Source organism: Gopherus flavomarginatus, chromosome 2 (assembly GCF_025201925.1).
Source record: "Gopherus flavomarginatus isolate rGopFla2 chromosome 2, rGopFla2.mat.asm, whole genome shotgun sequence".
In the NCBI taxonomy this organism is placed as follows: domain Eukaryota; kingdom Metazoa; phylum Chordata; order Testudines; family Testudinidae; genus Gopherus; species Gopherus flavomarginatus.
In genome coordinates this window covers 150,384,070-150,399,645 of record NC_066618.1, presented here as the reverse complement: position 1 = coordinate 150,399,645, position 15,576 = coordinate 150,384,070, and the positions used below count along the sequence as shown (strand labels likewise).

General features: G+C 58.3%; 1 protein-coding gene across 1 annotated transcript; it reads left to right on the top strand.

Moving 5' to 3' along the window:
* The first annotated feature begins 2,834 nt into the window (after window positions 1-2,834).
* LOC127043566 (melanin-concentrating hormone receptor 2-like) lies at window positions 2,835-8,924 on the top strand. The gene is made up of 3 exons (XM_050937516.1): window positions 2,835-3,370; window positions 4,082-4,624; window positions 8,714-8,924. The coding sequence occupies exons 1-3, from the start codon at window positions 2,835-2,837 to the stop codon at window positions 8,922-8,924; spliced, it is 1,290 nt and encodes a 429-aa protein (XP_050793473.1).
* The last annotated feature ends 6,652 nt before the right edge of the window (window positions 8,925-15,576 follow it).

Genomic DNA, 15,576 nt, shown 5'->3' with positions numbered 1-15,576 from the left:
ATTGAGGGGGACAAAATATTCCTGCTTAGAGCCCCCTCTAATGGGCCGGCACCACCTTTGGATGACAGTGAGCCAGGCCCTGCAGCAAGAGCTGTCAATACACACCCACCCCCTCAGACAGCTGGTACATGCACATACACTCATGCATGACATCCTCATCACCCCTCGCATGCACACACTGCCGCTTTGACACTTCGCAAACGCCTGGTCCAGCCCTTCTCTTCAGCTGCTCTGGGCAGCACGCCGCCCGGTACCCACTCCTTGCCCACCCAGCTCCTGTCTCCATTCCCCCGCAGGAGGCACAGTACCACAGTCTCAACTGCTAACAGCCTAGCAGACAAGGCCTGAGCTCTACTTTGCTCAGGGCCGGAGGTGTGAAACTCGGTACAGAGCCGGCTCACCGGGGATCCAGCACTTCAGGCTATTAGAGCCAGAGCCCAGCAGGGAGGCCAGGGGCATGGTGCAAGCCTGCCTGCCTTCCAAGCCGCTCACAAATCCATGCAGCTCAGCAAACATCTGTAACAAGGGAGTTTCCTATAGATGCGTTTCCAGCCTCTCACGGGACCAGAGCCTCCCCTCATGGCCCCTTTTCCAGCCATCCTGTGTGACCAGCAAGGTGTGTCCATGGCTTCTTGCCACCATCTACACAGGGTAACTGTCGGTTGTAATGACCAAGCCCGTCTCCCTGGTGGGGGTTCCCTGTGCTGCCATTGGAACTAGATCCCAGTAGTCTGAGGAGGCTGGAGACCTGTGGTGGGGTGAATCCCCCCTTCCTTGGGCAAATCCCTAGTGCAGGGATTCTCCACCCGTGCAATCTGGAGACAAGAATCCACCCTCTTCAGGCCCGACTGAGCCAGACACAATCTCTCTCTCTCTCCCGGCTCAGGTCCACATCTCAGTCCCTCTTTGTAGATCGCGCCATGGCTCACTCCTAGTGCTGGTAGCTCACTCCTGCATCCTGGCAGACCAAGGAGCTCCTGCTGGGCTGGAGTTGACTCTGCGACACTGGAAATCAACTCCTCTTGGTCTCCAATCCTCAATGCTCTGTGGATGGAGCTGCCTCTGAGCCTGACGTAGGAGCAGTGGAGCCAGGGACCGGCTTGGGAGCCAGCAGCAACCAAAGGGTTTGTCTGGGACCAGCAGCCGCAAGTGAGAATAACTTACACACATCCTTTGTGCCACTGCCGCCACACTCTCCAGGGGCTGCCATTTGGCCTGGATGATGCCCTGGCTGTGCTCAGCGCATGGGACCAGGAGAGATGCTGGGGATGCTCGGCTCCTGCATAAGGATGGAGAAAGCAGACTCCACTGGGGAGCTGGCACCTATCTCATGGTCTCACAGTGTCCCCTGCCCTGAACCTGACTCCACCCACCGGTGGCTAGCAGAGAGGGGAACCAAGAGCTGCGCTGCCGTCGGTCATGCCCGTGAACACCTGCCCTTCTGAGCCAGCAGGGGGTTAGTGCCCCTACGACCAGCAGTCACCAGAGCTGGCAGGGTTGGAGTGCTGCCTACAAGGTCTCCTACTGCCCTGTCCCAGGTGAGATGTCACAGGGCGGCTCATCTTCCATGCAGGTAGGCAGGGCTTGGAGATTCCACACCCCCGGATGGCAAGGTAGCATCAGGGGAGCCTCCGACTTTCCTGCCAATCCAGTTACCCAGGCATGCCCCCCTCCCTCCAGCCAGGCTGATATTACCGTGGTGCCTGCTCCTTCTGCACTAAGGGATATGATCTGGGCCACTGACTCACCACCAGCTCGGAAAGACCAGGGGGGTGTTTGCTGGTTTCTCACACAGGGTTGAATTGCTGGGCCCAGGGGACAGCTGGTTCCCCTTCCCCCAATGCACAGTCCCTCGCTCCCTCTGGGCTGCATTCACCTCCTCCTCGCCCTCCCCTCCCCTCATCTGCATTGCCGCCCCTGTTCCGCCCAGACTGCGTTCTGCCCCTAACCCCCCACATCCGGCTGCACTGTCCCCCCTGCCTGCCCCCAGCCCCCTGCCTGGCGGCTGCACTGTCCCCCCCCCCCGGCTGCGTTCTTCCCCCAACCCCCCCTCACACCCGGCTGCATTGTCCCCCGCGACCGACTGCGCTTTGCCATGACCCCCCCCTCTCCCCCGGGAGCCTTGGCAGGCGGCTGTCTCTGGGCTCCGCCCGCTTTGTTGGGAGCGCGGGGCGCGGACAGGGGCTGGCTGCGCGGAGCTGTTTGGGGGGCAGCGGCTCAGCGGATCTCGGCTCCCCCGATCCCGCAGGCGGTACCGGCAGGGCCCAGCCCCAAGGGGGTCCCGGAGAGCCTGGGGCTCCGCGAGCCTCTGCCCGAGCCCTGGGCGCGGGGGCGGCTCCATCCGCCGGCGCCGTTAGCCTGCGCAGCCTGGCCGGGGCGGGCTCCGGGATCCAGGCACCGATGAGTGGCCGGGCGGCTCCCGGGCAGGAGCAAGTGGCTCCGGATCCGCGGGGATCGGGCCCATCAGCGCAGCACAGCGCCCCCGGGAAGGTGCCCTGCTGGGCGTCGTCTGGCCGCGCAGCTCCCGTGGGCTGGATCCGGCACTCAGCGGGGCTGGGGTCCCCCCGGTGCCTTTAAAGGCTGGGGGTGACGGGGGCGCGCTCCCCTCTCCGCCTGGGGACAGCCGGGGGAGCGGGCAGCAGCTAGCCGGGGAGCCCTCGTGGGGACGCTAGCTGAGGCTTCCCCCTCTAGGGGCCACCCCCATTCCCAAGGGCCCCCTGCTGGTCCAGCAGCGTGGCCCCCAGTGCTGGCAGGAGAAGGGGGCTGGTACATTCTGGGTCCATTCCTGGACACCCTCTGACCCAGACTGGGTGCCCCCGGCCCCAGCCGTGGCCATGGCACAGTACTCGGGGCAGCCTCAGGAGCAGCATGCCAACACCTCACACCTGGGGCCAGGTGTGGCTGCTCTGCTGGACAGGAGCAGTGACTTCACCCTGGGCCTGAACATCTTCTCTGGCGCTCTGCATGCTGGGCCTCCCAACCTCTCCCTGATGCCATGTGAGCTGGAGCTGCTGGGCTCCCTACCCCTGGACACCGAGGGGCCTGCAGCTTGGGGTAGCCTTCTGGAGCCGGCCCTGTCACTGGTGCTGCCTGTGGTGTACGCCCTCATCTGTGGCTGCGGCATCCTGGCCAACGGGCTGGTGATCTCCATCATGCTGAGCTGCAAGCACAAGCTGGTGTCGGACATCTACATCCTGAACTTGGCCGTGGCTGACCTGCTCTTCCTAGTGGGGATGCCCTTCATCATCCACCAGCTTGTCCAGGAGCACGGCTGGATATTCGGGGACTTTCTGTGCCGTGCTGTCACCACCCTCGACCTCAACAACCAGTTCACCAGTGTGGCCATCGTCACCGTGCTCTGCGTGGACAGGTACCCAGCAGGGCACGCTCTGCAGCACAGCCCTGGCCCCATGGGGTGTCCTGTTTTCCCTTTGGGAAAATATGGTCACTTTACTTCTGGGCAGCTAGTCTCGCTCTCACAGCTGCAGTGTTGGCAGCCATGGCACAGGCCGTAGCCTGTGGGGTTGGGTCAACCCTGGGCGTGGACAAGCCCCCAAAGGCTGAACTCAGACAGGGCCCGAATGGCTGCAGAGCTGGAATACTGGAGGTGAGTCGAACAGGGCTAGAATAGTGGGAGGGCTTCAGGATAGAGAAAGAACTAGGGGTGGCAGGGCTGGAACTGGAGGGGGCATCGCAGGGCACAAGTGGAGCTGGGGGTGGGGCAGGGTTGAAACAAGGATGGGGGCTGCAGGGCTCCGGTGGAGGTGGGGGTGTGGCAGGGCAGAAAGGGGTGAAGTTGAGCCCCAGCAAGCCCCCCTGCCCAGCCCTCTCAGAAAGTGTTGAGCTGGTGTGGGGGGTCCGCACACCCTGCTCAGGGCCTGTGGGTAGGAACCCCCTGCATCAGCGCTTGAGTCATTGTTTCTTGGCCTCTCCAAGCTCGGGCAGCTGGGAACTCTGTCCCCTCTTTGAAACAAGGGGCTCAACAGCTGTCTCCTCCCCAGCCCCATTGTCACCCCTAGATCTCCCTGCCTCACCCCTGCATCCTGCCCCATGCCCCTCCCGATGGCCACTCTCTCCCCAGGTACGTGGCAGTGGTATACTCGTCCACAGTGGGCCAGAAGCGGATGCTGCACTGCACATCCCTGATCAATGCCGGCGTGTGGGCCAGCAGCCTGGTGATGGCCACGCCAGCCATACTGTACGCCCGGGTGCAGCGGGACAACCAGACGGAGCTGTGCCTCATGGATCTGCCAGGCCCCAGTAGCCTGTACTGGTACACGCTCTACCAGTCACTGGCGGCCTTCCTCCTGCTGTTGCTGGTGATCACAGTGCTGTACTCCCTCACTCTGCACCACCTGTTCCGGACCATGCACCGGGCACAGCGACGCTGCTCGGCCCGCAGCCGGCGAGTCACCCACATGGTGCTCACCATCATCACTGCCTTCCTCATCTGCTGGACACCCTTCCACGTGGTGCAGCTGATCAACCTGACGGCCACCCCCTCCGCTGCCTCCTTCTACCTGAACCAGCTCACCATCTGCCTCAGCTATGCCCATAGCTGCGTCAGCCCCGTCCTTGTCCTCTTCTGCACCGAGTTCTTCCGCGAGCGGATGGCCCACTCTAGGTGCGGGCAGGGCACAGGCTGCTGGAGACGGGGCTTAATCAGGAGACCAGGGTGCGGGGGAGATGCTGCTGCAAGTGTGCTCATGGTCTGTCAGGCCTCCCTACAGGCTGGGGCAGGAATTGATGTCTCTCCCCACCTACTTCTCCTGGGGGAGGGATAGCTCAGTGGTTTACCCATGGTTGTGAGCTCAATTCTTGAGGGGGCCAGTTAGGGATCTGGGGCAAAAATTTGCCTGGAGATTGGCCCTGTTTTGAGCAGGGTGTTGGACTAAATGACTTCCTGAGGTCCCTTCCAACCCTGATATTCTATGATTTAACCCCTGTCTCCAGCCCCCCTTCCTGGGCAACCCCCCCAATCCATCTTTGCCCCACCCTAGTGCAGAGATAGGGGTCTGTGTCCTGTGCCTGGCCTTGAAGGTGCTCTGTGGGTGGGGTGAGCCCAGCCCTGTGTTACTGGCCAAGTCAGGCACAGAACCTACATCCCTGCAATCCAGATTCCTGGAGGGACAGCCTGTATTCACTCCCCTCAGGAAGCTGCTGTGATTCCTGGATCTTTGCTGGGGATGATCAAAAGCCAGGCAGCTCCTTAGTATGCACCCCTGCTGCCCTCTACCTCCTGTTCTAGTCCTCACATCTGGCCAAAGCCCAGCTCCCACTCCAGGTGTGAGCAGGGACACCGAGAGTGGGTTCGGGCCCCAGTGAAAAAATTTTTGGGGGCAGATCAGCTAAACAGGGCCAACGGGGGGTGGGGGGGGGAAGCTGGGCCCCAGGCCCCCTTCCGGACCACCAGGCCTCGGTAATTTGTACCAGCTTCCCCCCCCTCGTCATCCCTGGGTGTGAGTGCATCCTGGTGAGTGAGCCCAAGATCAGGCCCCACTCCCAGTGTGGGCAATGAGCGCAGAGGTCGGGCCTTGTTCCAAGGCTGGGCGGTGAGCCCGGGGGGTCAGGTCCATCCCTCACTCAGGGCTTTTGAAGTTTCACTCCAGTCCCCCAAGTCTGGAGAGTTGCCCTTGTCTGGGAGCTGCCCCTGGCCTCATAGACTCATAGACTCATAGGTCAGAAGGGACCAACATGATCATCTAGTCTGACCTCCTGCACAAGGCAGGCCACAGAACCCTACCCATCCACTTTTATAACAACCCCTAACCCAGGACTGAGTTATTGAAATCCTCAAAATTGGTTTGAAGACCTCAAGCTGCAGAGAATCCACCAGCAAGCGACCCATGCCCCATGCTGCAGGGGAAGGCAAAAAACCTCCAGGGCCCCTGCCAATCTGCCCTGGAGGAAAATTCCCTCCCGACCCCAAATATGGCGATCAGCTAAACCCTGAGCATGTGGGCAAGACTCACCAGCCAGCACCCAAGAAGGAATTCTCTGCAGTAAATCAGTTCCCATCCCATCCAACATCTCCCCGCAGACCATTGAGCAGACCTATCTGGTGATAATCCAAGATCAATTGCCCAAATTAAACTATCCTATCATAACATCCCCTCCATATACTTATCAAGCTTAGTCTTAAAGCCAGATAAGTCTTTTGCCCCCACTAGTTCCCTCGGAAGGCTATTCCAGAACTTCACTCCCCTAATGGTTAGAAACCTTCGTCTAATTTCAAGTCTAAACTTCCTAATATCCAGTTTGTACCCATTCGTCTTCGTGCCTACATTAGTACTAAACTTAAATAATTCCTCTCCCTCCCTAACGTTAACCCCCCTGATATATTTATATAGAGCAAGCATATCCCCCCGCAGCCTTCTTTTGGCCAGGCTAAACAATCCAAGCTCTTTGAGTCTCCTTTCATAAGGCAGGTTTTCCATTCCTCGGATCATCCTAGTAGCCCGTCTCTGGACCTGTTCCAGTTTGAATTCATCCTTCTTGAACATGGGACACCAGAACTGCACACAATATTCCAGATGGGGTCTCACCAGCGCCTTATATAACGGTACTAACACCTCCTTATCCTTGCTGGAAATACCTCGCCTGATGCATCCTAAAATCGCATTTGCTTTTTTAACAGCCGTATCACATTGGCGGCTCATAGTCATCCTGCTATCAACCAATACCGCAAGGTCTTTCTCCTCCTCTGTCGCTTCCAACTGATGCGTCCCCAACGTATTACTAAAATTCTTATTATTAATTCCTAAGTGCATGACCTTGCACTTTTCACTATTGTATTTCATCCTATTACTATTACTCCAGTTTACAAGGTGGTCCAGATCTTCCTGAATAGTATCCCTGTCCTTCTCCGTGTTAGCAATACCCCCCAGCTTTGTGTCATCCGCAAACTTTATTAGCACATTCCCGCTCTTTGTGCCAAGGTCAGTAATAAAAAGGTTAAATAAGATCGGTCCCAAAACCGATCTTTGAGGGACTCCACTAGTGACCTCCTTCCAGCCTGACAGTTCACCCTTCAATACGACCCGCTGGAGTCTCCCCTTTAACCAGTTCCTTATCCACCTCTGATCCCAGGCCTCCTTTTGCCCTCCCCTGTGTCAGCAGCCTATGGAAGACCCTGAGATCTGTCCCGTCCCCTTGCTGACCTGCCCCCAAACTCCCCAGTCCTCATGGGTTCTGCTCCCCCATTGACTCTGATTCCTCTGCCCAGTTCTTCCCCCATCAGAGTCCCCCTCTCTGCTCCTCCATCCACCCCTCCCTTCTGCCCCAAATCCGCCTTTCTCTACAGATAGTGCCCAGCTCCACCACTCCACCATCCCTGGAATGACACCCCCACACACTTGCTGCCTCTCCTGGCCCAAGCCACCAGTACCTCCAGCTCAGTGTCTCCCCAGTGCCTTCCTTGGCCTGCACCCCCATGCCCAGCCATTGGTGAGGTCACAGTTCACCTGCTTCTGCCATCTCCCCCACAGTCTGTCCCTTCCCTGCCTGCACCCTGGCTGGGGCAGGACTCCATTGTGGGTGGGTTTGCAAAGCGGGTGTATGTGGCGCTAGCTGCATAGTAACCTCAATCTCCCCTGCCCTCTCTGCTCCCCAGGCACGTCTAGTGCCAGCCTGCTCTGTCCTTTCACACTTGGCACATGAGGCTGCACCTGGGCAGCTCCTGCTAGCTGCCACATCTCAGCAGAGCCAGCAGCCAGAGCTCAGGGTCTGGACAGGGACCCGAGCCCAGGGGATTGCTCTGCCCTCATGGTACCTGAGGGCAGGGGCGGCTCCAGGCCCCAGCACGCCAAGCGCCTGTTTCGGGCGGCATGCCGCGGGGGGCACTCTGCCGGTTGCTAGGAGGGCGGCAGGCAGGCAGCCTTCGGCGGCATGTCTGTGGAGTGTCCGCTGGTCCCGTGGGAGGTCTACCGGAGCCGTGGGACTGGCGACCGGCAGAGTGCCCCCCACGGCATGCCGCTGTGCTTAGGGCGGCGAAATGTCTAGAGTCGCCCCTGCCTGAGGGATTGGGGTAATGGGGATTTGGGTTTCATCCCACAGAGCCCTGCTGGTCCATGGGCTCCCATTTCATGAGCCTCACATGTCCAGCTGGAGCAAATGTTGGGATTGGGGGTGAACCCAGCTCCTGGGCAGAGTTCAGCCAGGATTGCACGTCCCACTATAGCTCCCAGCCCCTTCTAACCAGGCAATTGGGGTCCCTCATGCCAGGGTCTGCTGCCTGCTGTGCTTCTCCCTGTTGTCGGTACCCTGCATAACAGCCCCCTCCTGCATAGAAAGCTTGCTTGCCAGGACCGGCTGGAGTAGGAATGGCTGTTAACTCCCCCCATGCTCCCCCATGGGCCCATTGGTGCCACAAAGGGCCAGGAGTATAACCTTGGGTGCAAGGGGCAGCACCGCTTCTTGTGTCAAGCAAAAAAATCTGACCTTCCCCTGCTCCCAGGCTGGTGAGATCCTTCCCCTCCCAACCAGACCCCTTCTCTGCCCATGCACTGTCGCCACCCCATTCTTGGACACTCGTCTTCCTGCTGTGTTGCCTGAGCCCTGATGCCAAGCCGTGCCCATGCCATACAGGCAGCTTGGGTATTGGCACACCCTCTGCCAGTGAGATGCTCTTAGTGGCGTTAGTTGCTGGGGCTGGGCTCTAGGGAGATCCTTAGTTTCTGGCCTGGGCCTTTTGCACCCTGGCTGCCCATGTGAGAGTGACTGTGTCCCCCATCACCAGGTGGAGGGCGCTGCATGCAGGCACTGCCCTGCCCAGCCAGGAGCTCACCTCTACCGTCTACAGTCCACAAGTGGGCAACGCCATGGCCCAGCGCTGCTGGCGCCCCTTCGGCACCGAGCAGCTGCCATGTTCCATGACCGAGGCCAGTGTCACCATCAATGGGCAGGAGGAGCAAAGTGCCGTCTAGAAGCTTCCGTGCTACCAGAGCACTGACTGCTGCAGCATGACTTGGCAGGTGTGGGGACAGAACTTTGGTGATGCCAGGCCAAGGCAACATGCCAGGAGCCTCAGCCGTGGCTCAGATGGGACTTTTCACCTCCACATAGGACAGTGCAGATTCCCACCCCCGAGGCCGGTGGGAAGAGCCAGTCTAGCTCAACCACCAGATACGGACTTGATGTGGGAATTGCTGGGTGAGGTTCTCTGGCCCAGGTTATGCAAGAGGTCAGACTGCATGGTCGCAATGGTACCTCCTGGCCTTACAGTTGACAGATCTATGAATCAGGGAGTCTGGGCAGGAAATGGCAGTGATAGGAGAGACTTTAATAAAGCAAAAAGAACACACTGGGGTGTAATAAAGCAAAAAGAACGCACTGGGGTGGAGCCTGTCTGTCACCCTCACCCCCACCCCACCAGGATGGGTGACAACTTAAATGTATACCCCAATTTAAAAAACATAATAAGAGAATCAAAAAATTGCCACGGTGGTTAAACAACAAAGTAAAAGAAGCAGTGCGAGGCAAAAAGGCATCCTTTAAAAAGTGGAAGTTAAATTCTAGTGAGGAAATTGAGGTGTCATTAGAGGAGATTTTGGAAAAAATTGAGAAACTAAACAGTGATAAATCTCCAGGATCTGATGGTATTCACCCGAGAGTTCTGAAGGAACTCAAATGTGAAATTGCAGGACTACTAACTGTCATCTGTAACCTATCATTTAAATCAGCTTCTGTACCAAATGACTGAAGGATAGCTAATGTGATGCCAATTTTTAAAAAGGGCTCCAGAGGTGACCCTGGCAACTACAGACCAGTAAGCCTCACTTCAGTACCGGGCAAACTGGTTGAAACTATCGTAAAGAACAAAATGTTCAGACACATAGATGAACATAATTTGTTGGGAGATAGTCAACATGGTTTTTGTAAAGGGAAATCACGCCTCATAAATCTACTAGAATTCTTTGAGGGGGACAAGCAGCATGCGGCCAAAGGAGATCCAGTGGACATCGTGTATTTAGATTTTCAGAAAGCCTTTGACAAGGTCCCTCACCAAAGGCTCTCATGCAAAGTGAGCTGTCATGGGAAAAGAGGGAAGTTTCTCTCATGGGTTGGTAACTGGTTAAAAGACAGGAAACAAAGGGTAGGTATAAATGATCAGTTTCCAGAATGGAGAGAGGTGAATCATGGTGTCCCCCAGGGATCTGTACTGGGCCCAGTTCTATTTAACATATTCATTAATGATCTGGAAAAAGGGGTAAACAGTGAGGTGGCAAAATTTGCAGATGATTCAAAACTACTCAAGATAGTTATGTCCCAGGCAGACTGCAATGAGCTACAAAAGGATCTCACAAAACTGGGTGACTGGGCAACAAAATGGCAGATGAAATTTAATGTTGATAAATGCAAAGTAATGAACATTGGAAAACATAATCCTAACTATATATGTACAATTATTGGGTCTAAATTAGCTGTTACCACTCAAGAGAGGGATCTTGGAGTCATTGTGGAGAGTTCTCTGAAATCATCCACTCATTGTGCAGCGGCAGTCAAAATATGCCCACACCTTGAATACTGCATGCAGATATGGTCACCCCACCTCAAAAAAGATATATTGGAATTGGAGAAGGTTCAGAAAAGGGCAACAAAAATGATCAGGGGTATAGAACAGCTTCCGTATGAAGAGAGATTAATAAGACTGGGACTTTTCAGCTTGGAAAAGAGGTGACTAAGGGCGGGATATGATAGAGGTCTATAAAATCATGAGTGGTCTAGAGAAAGTAAATAAGGAAGTGTTATTTATTTCTTCTCATAATACAAGAACAAGGGGCCACCAAATGAAATTCATAGGTAGCAGGTTTAAAACAAAAAGTATTTTTTCATGCAACGCACTGTCAACCTCTGGAACTCTTTGCCAGAGGGTGTTGTGAAGGCCGATACTATAACTAGGTTCAAAAGGGAGCTAGACAGATTCATGGAAGATAGGTTCATCAATGGCTATTAGCCAGGATGGGCTGAAATGGTGTCTCTAGCCTCTGTTTGCTAGAAGCTGGGATTGGGTGACAGGGCATGGATCACTTGATGATTACCTGTTCTGTTCATTCCCCCTGGGGCACCTGGCATTGGCCACTGTCAGAGGACAGGATACTGGGCTTGATGGACCTTTGGTCTGACCCAGTATGGCCGTTCTTATGTTCTTATACCTGTAGCATGCAACACTCAGCCACTGCACACCACACGAGCACACAGCACCTGCACTCGGGCATACTCCACATATCCTCCCCCCATGCATAATTCCTCCACTGTGCATAGACACTGCACACCCAAACACCTGCACCGATACTCACATGGGTATGCCCTCCTCCATGTACCATGCCAGTGCACACCCACATGCTATCCCTGTGCACACATAGCCTGAGCAAATGGTCATACTTAGCCCCCAAATTTAGGTTCAGCAGAAACAGATTGGAATTTAAAATAGCCCAATTGACCCATTTAGTCCTTGCCCTGATTGCAACCCAAACGTCACAGCAGGGGCTGGAGCATGAGAGCGCCAAAGTGAAACTGACGAGAAGCCAAATGGAAACTGACCAGGCTGGTGTTGACCTGGGGCTGGGGATCATACACTATAAAACCCATTTGTGTGCTGTCATCGCTGGGCAATTAACAAATCAGGGCCTGAACCGCCCTTTCCCCTGCTTTGGCCAGCCAATGGGGGAAGCGGAGGAGAATCCTGGTGCTGTCCCTTTAAATTCATGCCCCTGTTGGATTTGCCTTGGTGCATTTCATGTCACAGGAGCTGTTGCCTGTATGGGGATTTGCCCCTTCATGCCTCCGGTCCCCCCAAACAGCCCTGCAGACAGAGCCCCCTCCTGTGAGCCAGCTGATTCCAACCCCCCCACAGGTCCCAGCCGATCTTGAGCCGAACTGTGGGGGACAGACAGAGCCATTCGGGGAGCCCAGGGCTGGGCTAGCAGGGGCTGCAGGTCGGGACTCAGGGGCACCAGCAGAGCTTGCGGGGAGCCCAGGGCTGGGCTAGCAGGGGGTTGCGGGTTGGGAGTGAGAAACACCAGCAGAACTGGGGGGGGAGGGGGAAGGGCTAGGCTATCGGAGCTTCGGGTCGGGCGTGAGGGGCACTGGCAGAGCTGGAAGAAGCCCAGGGCTGGGCTAGTCGGGGCTGAGAGTCAGGAGTAAGGGGCACCAGCAGACATTGGCACTGACCCCAGTGTTCAGTCTAAGCCAAGATGTGGGAGATTCATGTCTTTGCCCAAGCCCACTGTGGCCTGGCACATCCCCCCCAAACCCCGAGGTGGTGGGGGGCTGGGAAGGGCCCTGCGCAGAAGTTAAACGTTGGTGGCTGGCAAAGGCCAGGTGCATGCAGGCGTGGCTACCAGGGCTGCCCCATGGTGGCGGTGCTGGCATCTGCGCCCACAGGGACCTGACCTTTCCCAGCTGTCAATGTTTAACTTCTGTGCCAGGCCCTTCCCAGCCCCCTGCCTCAGCAAGATCCACCCTCACCCCTCCAGGCCCCCCCACTGGTCCGGGTTGTTATAATTAGAGTGCCGCAGAAGATGGGGGAGCAGGGCTGGGGAAGGAGAAACCCCAAAGATTTCTGACAGGACTGACTTGGGCAGGAGTGGAGCATGGGTGAGCGAGGGAAGGGATGGGTGGGAGGATGGGTGCATGTGGAGCTAGATGGTGGCTGGGCTGGTCCAGGGGGGCAGCGAAGGGGATCTAGAGCCTTTCCCAGTTCCAGTCTCAACCCAGCTCCACCAGGTGTTGCCAGCCCTGCCTGCCAGGGGAGAGCGCCATTTGCTGAGTTCCTGCCCCACTCCCTGCAGCACAGCGCCCCCTAGTGCCGCCCTGAGGCCAGTCCTGCCGAGACCCATCCTGCTCCCTGCAATGCAGCGCCCCTAGTGGTATATTGGGCGTAGGTGACGCTCTCCACTCACTGTCAGTGCAGCAACCTGTTTCTTACTCCACTTTGCAGAACCAATGACTCTACTGCGCCTCCCCGCATCCCCCTCCAGATGGGCTGGTCCTGCTCCAATCACCTGCTGGCAGCACTGGAAGCCAATGACCCCAGCTGTGCCAGGATCTCCACACAGGCATCCATCGCAGGCCCAGCTGCCTGGGGCCCAAGCTTCCCTATCTAAAGAGATGGCAGGCAATTCCCAAGCTAGAGTCCCAGCCCCCTCCCCTGTCGCTTCTGCCAGCAGGGCTTGTCCACCCCACCCCTGCACATAGGGCAGAATCAGCTTCCATGTTAGAGATGGGGAAACTGAGGCATAGAGAAAGTACCAGAGAGGGCTGGGTATATAACCCAGAAGTCCTGGCTCCCAGCCTCCTCTGCTCTAACCCACCAGACCCCAGTCCCCTCTCAGAGCAGGGAGAGTCCTGGCTCCCAGCCCCCTTGCTCTAACCACTAGACCCCACTCCCGCCTAGAGCTGGGGAGAGAACCCAGGAGCCCTGGCTCCCAGTCCCTGCCACGTTCTACCCATATGAGGAGGGGGCACCTCCCCCTTGACCTGCATTTACCCTGGGGTGCGCATGGGGAGGGCGGGCTGAGCAGACTCTCCAGGGCCATAATTCAGGCCGCGGGCGAGAAGTGCCCTTGATCGCATTTCAGTGTAAAACATGCTACTGACACGTCCCTTCCCTCTGCCTAGGCCCGCGCACGGAGCCGACGCCAGTGCCCGGCCCAGCTAAGCATGGCGGGTGGGGGGGAGGTGAGACCGACGCCTGTCTTGGGGAAGGTACGCGGGAGGGGGGGAGATGGTGTCCCCGAGCACCCACGGGTCTCTCCCGGCCGGTGCAGGGCTGCCCCGGGTGACAGGGCGCTGCGCTGCAGGGAGTGGGGTGGGGGGGTCAGCGGGGGGCGCTCTCCCCTGGAAGGCGGGGCTGGCCCCAGGGCGGTGGGCAGGGAGGGGGACACAGCAGGGGGCGCTCGCCAGCGCTCGGCTGGTCCCCGAGCCCCGCGGGGGGCGGAGCTCCGCGCAGCGCTGCCAATGGGCTGCGGGTGCCCCCTGCCTTGGGGGTCTCTGTGCAGCTGACCCAGGCGTTGGGAGCTGGGACCCAGGCGAGATGGGCTGTGGCAGTCCGGGGATCGGGGCGCTGCGCACCGCCTGCCCCTGACATAACGGGATCGGGGCCCCGGGGTGCAGAAGGCGCTTTGGTGAGGCCCCGCCTGTGCAGCGCCGGGCACGCGGGGGCCCCGATCTCGGTCGGGGGGGGTCTGGGCAGCGCAAGCGCCAGGCGCCCTCCCCCTCCCCCTCGTGGCAATGACGGGCGCTCCCGGGTCGGGACTGTCATCCTGCCCTTCTAAGGAGTCTGGAATGACTCCCTCCCTCCGAGAATTTGAGGAGACCTTCTCCTTCCCATCCTGCCCGCCGCCCTCCAATCAGCTGCCTCACTGAGCAAGATTGACAACTGGTCTTAGTCCTGCCGCTCGTCCTATTCTCCAATCAGGCGCCTCTCTCCGTAGGATTGACAGGGCTGCGTCCCATCCCGGTCGCTCTTGCACGCCCCCCTCACCAACCGTCGCTCGACCGGCGCGCGCTACTTCCCGGGTCCCTTTGACGCTGGCTCCCTGGCAGGCTCGCGCTCCTCTGCAGAGCGGCGCTTGCTCGGTTGCCGGGGAGACGCTGCGGGTGGGAGAGACCCGAGGGGCGGGTTGGAGGGGGCTTGCGGGGCAGGGGTGAGGTGGCGTAGGAGGTGCGGGTGGGAAGGGGCGGGGGAGGCGTGGCAGGGTGAGGGAGGGGCTAGCTGGGGGAGGGAGCAGGGGCGGGCATGTGGAAAGGGTAGCTGCGGGGGAGGTGGGCAGGAGAGGGAAATGTGTGAGGGGAGGGAGCAGGTTGGGGGAGGGGAAAGGGTAGCTCTGGGAGCAGGGGCAGGTGGGAAGTGGGAGGGGGTGTGGAGATGAGGGAAGGGTGTGGGGGAGAGGGGGTAGGTTGCAGAGGGAGGGATTAGGTGGGGAGGGGGCAGCTGTGAAGGGACAGGTGGAAAGTGTAACTGGGAGGGAGGTGGCAGTAAAGGGCAGGGGGACGTGTGTGAGGAGGGGACAGGTTGAAGGAGCGGGGAGCTGGGGGAGGGAGCAGCTATGGGGCAGGTGGAAAGGGTAGCTGTAGGGGAGGGGCAGTTGTGAAGTGGGGGAAAGAGGCAGGTGGGGGTAGGTGTGAGGGAGAGGAGGTGCAGGTGAGGGAGAGGCAGATGGTGGAGGGGGCAGTTGGTGGAGCAGCAGGTAGGAAGAAGCTGGGCGAGAGGGCAAATGGGAAGGGTGTGAAGGGGAGGGGGACAGTTGTGAGTGGAAGGGGACGGGGAGGGGCAGTGTGAGATGAGTGTGAGTGGGGGAGAGGAGGCATGGGAGAGGGTGTCAGGTGCAGGAGAGGGCAGGAGCTAATGAGAGGGAGTCAGGAATTAGGTGGCAAGTAAAAGAGTGTGGGGCCAATGTGTGATGGGGTAGAGCCAGGTGGAGGTTGGAGGACGAGTGAGAAAGGGGGCAAGTGAGTGGCTGGGGTGGAGAGGAAGGGAACAAGTGTGAGGTGGGGAAGGTGTAGGGGGGTAGGTGGGAAGGTTGGGGAGGGGGGCAAGTGAAAACAGGTAACAGCTGTTAAGAGAGGTAACAG

Coding starts and splice junctions, on each gene's coding strand:
- LOC127043566 (XM_050937516.1), top strand. CDS start 2,835: ATGGCACAGTACTCGGGGCAGCCTCAGGAGCAGCATGCCAACACCTCA. Junction 3,371..4,081: donor ACCGTGCTCTGCGTGGACAG/GTACCCAGCAGG, acceptor CTCTCTCCCCAG/GTACGTGGCAGTGGTATACT. Junction 4,625..8,713: donor GAGCGGATGGCCCACTCTAG/GTGCGGGCAGGG, acceptor TGCCCATGTGAG/AGTGACTGTGTCCCCCATCA.